At 43.3% G+C, this 7,500-nt stretch overlaps 1 protein-coding gene across 2 annotated transcripts in view; it reads left to right on the top strand.

Moving 5' to 3' along the window:
* LOC125029702 (DNA ligase 1-like) overlaps window positions 1–4,011 on the top strand; it is a 17,532-nt gene extending 13,521 nt beyond the window's left edge. For both annotated transcript variants that reach the window (XM_047619778.1, XM_047619777.1), the window contains exons 12-19: window positions 1–15; window positions 214–430; window positions 977–1,083; window positions 1,172–1,300; window positions 1,411–1,499; window positions 1,669–1,777; window positions 1,919–2,011; window positions 3,451–4,011. The exon at window positions 1–15 is cut by the window's left edge and continues 192 nt beyond it. In XM_047619778.1, coding sequence (XP_047475734.1) covers window positions 1–15; window positions 214–430; window positions 977–1,083; window positions 1,172–1,300; window positions 1,411–1,499; window positions 1,669–1,777; window positions 1,919–2,011; window positions 3,451–3,531 — 840 coding nt within the window. In that variant the 3' untranslated portion in view covers window positions 3,532–4,011. The remainder of the gene's footprint in view (window positions 16–213; window positions 431–976; window positions 1,084–1,171; window positions 1,301–1,410; window positions 1,500–1,668; window positions 1,778–1,918; window positions 2,012–3,450) is intronic.
* Window positions 4,012–7,500: the final 3,489 nt, after the last annotated feature.

Genomic DNA, 7,500 nt, shown 5'->3' with positions numbered 1-7,500 from the left:
ACAAGAAAGAGAAAGGTAATGTAAATCATTGTAGTTATCCCCTCTGAGTCAGGTTCATTATATGGATTTGTATTTAAATTTTTACTGATTTATCAATATTTTTTTTTATATATTTTTTTCTTGATCTAAATTTGTAAATCACATATTAGCTAAAAGCTTACTGAAATTTTAATTGGAGTGAGTGAAATTATAAGATTATATCATATTTATCAGGATGCAAATGAAAAGGACATCAAAGTACAAGTGTGCGTGTTTCCCTTTGACTTGCTCTACTTGAATGGCAAGTCACTGGTCAAAAAGTCGTTTGAGGAACGTCGGGCCTTGCTGCAAGACAACTTCAAAGAAGTGGAAGGAGAATTTGTCTTTGCTAAAAGTATGGATTCCACAAATACTGAAGATATCGAAGAATTTCTAGAGGAATCCATTAAAGGTAAGTATTCTTTAATAACATCGTAATGTATCATTTCCTTATTAGGTATTATTATTTTTTGTGATGTTATTCAGCAAAGGTTATTACTTGATATATATTTCTAACCTTATAAGTTACATGGTATTGGACAGTATTTCTTATGCAAACAAATACTTTTTTGTCAAAGTTTGCAAACATCTATTTGGTTGAACTTTTCTTTATTGTATATCTTGGGTATTCTGCTCAGAAGAGAAAAGATGTTAGAGTAGTATTTCAGCTCCTTACTATTCAAATTGAATATCTATTTACTGAATTTCATGTCAAATATTTCATGGCTTTTGTTGTTTATCTGAAATGCAACTTTGGTCTAGTTACAAATATTTAAGAAGCAAGGTTCTGTCTTGTAGCTAAAGGAAAACATTGAGTAAGGGAGCGAATGCTTTTAGAATCATACAGAAATAAATCCTGTCCATACTCTTTTATTACTATTTTAAAATTACTTGTACAGTTAGTAAATGCCTTTCTTTTTTTTTAAGAGTTTTATCATTTATTTATATAAATTTACAGGAAACTGTGAAGGTCTGATGGTGAAAACATTGGATGTAGATGCCACCTATGAAATAGCAAAACGATCACACAACTGGCTGAAGCTGAAGAAAGACTACCTTGATGGGGTATTGCTTATAATGTCATTTCTGTTAATATGTAGTTATACCCTAAAAGTAGGTCTATAAGTAATAATTCATTAACTGACAATTTTAGGTTGGAGACACCATCGATGTTGTGGTCATTGGTGGTTACACAGGTCGAGGCAAGCGCACAGGACAATATGGAGGGTTCCTCTTGGCTTGCTATGATCCAGACAATGAAGAATTTCAGTCTTTGTGCAAGGTGAGTTGTTAACTAATCACAAATGTATTGCAAAACGAAAATGTGTATGTGCTTCTGTAACTAAAGAGACTTTTTTCTATATACTGACTGGTATTTGTTGAATATTTCAGATTGGTACTGGCTTCACAGAAGAAGACTTACAGAAGCACACTGCCTTCTTCAAGGAGCATATTATAGAAAAGCCAAAGTCTTATTTCAGGTATGTATCTTGTGAATTCATGTTCACATCATTGACCTGTATGGAGTATACACTACAAGTCAGCAAACATTGAGAAAGATTTCAGTTTCTTTTTGGAAAAAAGTGAGACTCAAAGTTTCCTTAATAGGAATGGACTCTTGTTAACTGTTTTCATATTTTTTCCCCCTAGATATGAAAACAGTATTGCTCCTGACCATTGGTTTGAACCTGTGCAGGTCTGGGAGATCAAATGTGCAGACCTCTCCATTTCTCCTGTACACAAAGCCGCGGCAGGAATAGTATGTAGTTTGAGTGGTTTTGAATATGCCCAAAAGTCACTAATTAAGCTTTAGCTGTGTTGTAAGTTGACTGTTGAAAATTAAACTAATATAGTCAGAGAACAAATTTATATTTCTAATGTATTCTAATACTGTTTATAGGTTGATCCAGAAAAGGGCATTTCTCTCAGATTCCCAAGATTTCTCAGAATTCGGGAAGATAAAAAACCAGAAGAAGCTACCAGTGCATCACAGGTAAGATACCATTTGTATTCATCAGAACTGGCTCAACTGATCTCAGTTATATGTCTTAGTTGCTATCTTTTCTGTTAATCTGCTTGTTTGTCAGTCACTTCTTTCATCCCTTTTCCTCCTCCTGTACCACCCCCTCCTCCTCCTCCTCCTCCTCCTTTGCCTCCCCCTCCTCCTTTGCCTCCCCCTCCTCCTCCTTTGCCTCCCCCTCCTCCTCCTTTGCCTCCCCCTCCTCCTCCTCCTTTGCCTCCCCCTCCTCATCCTCCTTTGCCTCCCCCTCCTCCTCCTCCTTTGCCTCCCCCTCCTCATCCTCCTCATCCTCATCCTCATCCTTATCCTCATCCTCATCCTCCTGTTCCTTCTCCTAATCCTCGTCCTCCTCCTCCTCCTCCTCCTCCTCCTCCTCCTCCTCCTCCTCCTCCTCCTCCTCCTCCTCCTCCTCCTCCGCCTCCGCCTCCGCCTCCGCCTCCGCCTCCGCCTCCGCCTCCTCCTCCTCCTCCTCCTCCTCCTCCTCCTCCTCCTCCTCCTCCTCCTCCTCCTCCTCCTCCTCCTCCTCCTCCTCGCTTCCTCCCCTCCTCCTCCTCCTTGCTTCCTCCCCTCCTCCTCCTCCTTGCCTCCTCCTCCTCCTCCTCCTCCTTGCCTCCCCTCCTCCTCCTCCTTTGCCTCCCCCTCCTCCTCCTTTGCCTCCCCCTCCTCATCCTCCTTTGCCTCCCCCTCCTCATCCTCCTTTGCCTCCCCCTCCTCATCCTCCTTTGCCTCCCCCTCCTCATCCTCCTTTGCCTCCCCCTCCTCCTTTGCCTCCCCTCCTCATCCTCCTCATCCTCATCCTCATCCTTATCCTCATCCTTATCCTCATCCTCATCCTCATCCTCATCCTCATCCTCATCCTTTGCCACCTCTTCTTCCTCCTCCTCCTCCTCCTCCTCCTCCTCCTCCTCCTCCTCCTCCTCCTCCTCCTCCTCCTCCTCCTCCTCCTCCTTTGCCACCTCCTCCTCTTCCTCCTCCTCCTCCTCCTCCTCCTCCTCCTCCTCCTCCTCCTCCTCCTCCTCCTCCTCCTCCTCCTCCTCGTCCTCCTCCTCCTCCTCCTCCTCCTCCTCCTCGTCCTCCTCCTCCTCCTCCTCCGCCTCCGCCTCCGCCTCCGCCTCCGCCTCCTCCTCCTCCTCCTCCTCCTCCTCCTCCTCCTCCTCCTCCTCCTCCTCCTCCGCCTCCTCCTCCTCCTCCTCCTCCTCCTCCTCCTCCTCCTCCGCCTCCTCCTCCTCCTCCTCCTCCTCCTCCTCCTCCTCCTCCTCCTCCTCCTCCTCCTCCTCCTCCTCCTCCGCCTCCGCCTCCTCCTCCTCCTCCTCCTCCTCCTCCTCCTCCTCCTCCTCCTCCTCCTCCTCCTCCTCCTTATTCTTCTTTACAGTTACATATGTACTTATATTTCACTTATTACTATTTTTCAGATTGCAGACTTGTATAATAGCCAAGACCAGATTAAGAACAAGAAGGATTCAGGGAACAGCAATGTTGAAGATTTTTATTAGGGAAAAGGGATTCCTGGTTATAAGATTTAATTTTGGGTTTCATCAAGGTAATCTGTATTTAAAAGGACTGATATACATTAAGGAAATAATTTTATATTTAGAGTAAATTTTAGTATATGTGGAGATTTATAGTATTTTCGTAATAACGAGTCGATATGATATGAATTGCAATGTTTGTGTTTTATGTTATTTGCTTGTTGTATTTACTTTCCTTGGTTCCAAAGAAATGTAATATGTATTGATAGAACTTCTAGATCTTTATATATAGTACAAACTTTGTCCAAATCCTGGTGAATTTTAACTAGTTGTACATTCCTGTTTTAATTCTTGTTTATCTTGTTACGGCAAATTAAATTTATCGAAGAAGAAATGTTTTTGAACTCTTGCATACAACTGTTATTCTGTGTTTGCAGTTTTGACTTTGTACTTCCATATGCTGAAATAATTATGTGATGTGAGTTTATTAAGACAAAGTGGAAAGAATTGTGTTCATTTACCTTCATCTGCTGCAGTGTCATTTTGTGAAATTTTATATTGTAGATAATCATACTTTTATTTTTATATTATTTGGAGGAACAATAATTTGATTGAAACTCACTATTTAATTATAATTTGAGTTTGTTTATATCGACTCAAAAATGATACTTAATCATAAAGGAACTACATCTATTGGCCTTTTGTAACCAAATAACAGTTTCTGTTTACCTTGCCATAGTTTTACTAGAAAAGAAGGCCAAGATTGGATAAGCCATTACTCTTTTTTTTTTTTTATTACTGGAAGCAAGACAAATTATTATTTGTTCTAAATTTCTCAGGTGTGTAAGAAAAAAGCGATTGAATGGCATCATTGACTGAGTCTGAAGAATTTCAAGAAAGGGTAATGAACCAAAGTGGCCTACTGATGAATAGTAATGTGTCTTCCTCTTCCTGTACTTACAGACACTAACAGCAGCAGTTTTGTGTTTAATCAAAGAGGATATGCCTCAGCAGAATGATTGACACACTGGCCAAGTGTAACAAAAAAATATTGAATGGATGAACAATTAAATCTCCAAAATAGCTGTAAGATCAGTTCATGTGAACCCAGAAAAGAGCATCATGCTGCTGCCACCAGTACACTAAAAGTAGCCAAAAGAGTTATATTCCCTTCTTGCAAGATTTCATTAAAAACACCCTCCTTCCAATCCCATGCTTGGAGTTGGGACCCAGTGCTGGGGATCACCCCAGCCTTGGGCCTCAGCCCTTGACTCAACTAATTTTGCACTGTCTTTTTCTCTCCCCCTTTTTGTTTACGTCTCTTCTCTAACCCCATTTACTATTCATCTCCTAAACTGCATTGAAAGGATGAAAGGCTGACTTTGCCAGTCATAAACTGCCTGGGGAACCTTCCCATTCCCTTGCCCATTGTTGTCGTGGGGGGCTTAGGAGGTGGAGACTGGGACCCAATGCTGGGGAACTCCCCTTCCTTGGGACTCAGCCCTTGACTCAACTAATTTTGTATGTTTTTTTTTTTTTTTTTTTTTTCCCCCCTCCTGCTTTTTCATTTCCGTCCCTTCCCCAAGCACTTCTACTATCCACTTCCTAAGGTGTGAGAGCCGTGCAGAAAGGATGAAAGGCTGACTTTGTGCCACTCCTGAACGGCCTGAGGGAGCCATGGGCACGGTTTTCCTGTTTAAGTTGCCTAGCCCTTACCCCTTAAGGGGACCCTGAGGGGTGGACTGTTTCTCTCCCCAACATACTCCAGGCTTACCATAGCCAATAATGAAGATGTTATACCATTATTAGGGGCAATGTGGCTTGCCCCTTCATCAAATAGCCCCACCAATACAAACTCTCTTGATTCCCTGACCCAGGGCTCTCATTTGACTACAGCTCCGAACGCTATAACTACTACCCCCTCCTCAAAGCCTACTAGTACATTATCCACCCAAATCAACACTCAACCCTCAGGAGACATTTCTACTCTCCCAACATGCTTGACTTCATCACCTTTATCCCCACAACCTTCTTCCTCAACTACCCCATCCTTCCTTATTTCTACTTTACAGCCTTATTGCCCACCTCTCTATAATACTACCTCAACACTACTCCCTCTTCCACACACTCCCGTCTTTCTACTACCCCAACACTACTCCCTCTTCCACACTCCCCCGTCTTTCTACTACCCCAACACTACTCCCTCTTCCACACTCCCCCGTCTTTCTACTACCCCAACACTACTCCCTCTTCCACACTCCCCCGTCTTTCTACTACCCCAACACTACTCCCTCTTCCACACTCCCCCGTCCTTCTACTACCCCCATATCTACAAATATCTTAAATACCCTATTTAGCCCAGCCAAATAGGACTGATTTTTTCGTGATCCATCCCACAGCTCCCTACTCTGACAACTGACTACTCTTTCAGAAAGTGGGCAAAGTCTCTCCGTAGCCAACCCAATCGTTCCTGTCTCGTTCCTATAGCATTTATCAAATCTAACTGATCTCTCTGGTAACCCCATTCCACAGAACCTCATCCAACCCTCAATACTTGCACTGGAACTGTCTATCTCCCTAGCAAATTGACCTATCTATAACAAAGATTGGACAGATTGTGGAGAAGACTTACACGCCTGCCTCACGGACTATGATGCGATATCAGTACAGCGCTACTCCATTCCCCCCAGAGGTTATCGAAAGAACTCCACTAACACTGCCAAAATTACTTTCCGTAGACATGACCTTCCCTTTAATACTTACATTGGTGGAGAATCCCTCCCTGTCCGACCATTTATCCTCCCCGCCAGTGCCAAAAGTGTTACGTTCCACAGCCAGATGCCCTCTGTGTGTCTAACCTGGTCATACTCGATCAAACTGCTTTGCACAGTCACGCACATGTGCCACCTGTGACGGCCCCCATAATGTATTTTATAGGACTGCCCCACCTACGAGTTTGAGTATGAGGTGGCAACTCTCAGATTCAGACTTGGTCTTACTCTACGTGAAGCCAGACGATGAGTTCTGGACCACTTTCTCTATAGTGGCCACTTTCCAGTTCTCCTTTTACCTACTTCATATGTACCACTTCCTAACTCCCCACGCTGGTGTTTTGATATAGCTGACTGGCGTACTTTCACCTCACTCTCTGCCATTCCTACCCCTCCATCCTCCTCCTCGTCCATTTCAGATATGATACAATGTTTCGCAACTACAGTCCTAAGAGCTGCCCAGTTATTCCTCGAGCCTCAAAACCCCATACCTACAAATGTGTTCCATGGTGGAATTCCGAATGCACTAAAGATCTTTGCTTAAAACGTGCAGCCTGGAACAGTTACCGCTATAAACGAGGCACCCCTAATTGACTATCGGCCCTTATCTCCTTTAAAAGAGCATCTGCCTGTCTTCGTCGTAATCCGGAACAGTAAAACAAATAGCTGGCGAAATTATGTTTCCTCAATTACATCTACATCTATCTCAACTGTTTGACGCTGGATCCATAAACTATCAGGCAAACATGCCCCCATCCAGCCCCCGTCCTCGATATTCAAGATACTCATCTCTGATCCTCTCCAAGTCGCTAATGAACTGGGTGACTATTTCAGCCAGGTCAGTAGTGGTTCTCACCTTTCTCTGTACTTCTCTTCTATTAAGACCATCAGGGAACGCACCCCCGTTATCTTCACCCTATCCTCTGTTGAGTCTTATAATGCTCCTTTTTCTTCCTCTGAACTCAATGCTGCCTTACAGTCGTGCCGCAACACTCATGAAGGCCCTAACGGTATAGACTACTGTTCTTCCCTGTTGACAATTTTCAACCACATATGAACGTCAGGAAATGTTCCTTCTCATTGACGAGAAGCTCTTATCCTCCCCTTCCTGAAACCCAATAAATCGGGTACCCTTCCTCAAGACCATCGCCCCATCGCTCTAACTAGCTGCTTGTGCATACTACTAGAGCGAATGGTTAACTACCGTTTAATGTGGTATCTT

Source organism: Penaeus chinensis, chromosome 10, assembly GCF_019202785.1.
Source record: "Penaeus chinensis breed Huanghai No. 1 chromosome 10, ASM1920278v2, whole genome shotgun sequence".
Taxonomy (NCBI): Eukaryota; Metazoa; Arthropoda; class Malacostraca; order Decapoda; family Penaeidae; genus Penaeus; species Penaeus chinensis.
The sequence above is the reverse complement of the archived record's forward strand: the minus strand, read 5'-3'. Positions and strand labels throughout refer to the sequence as shown.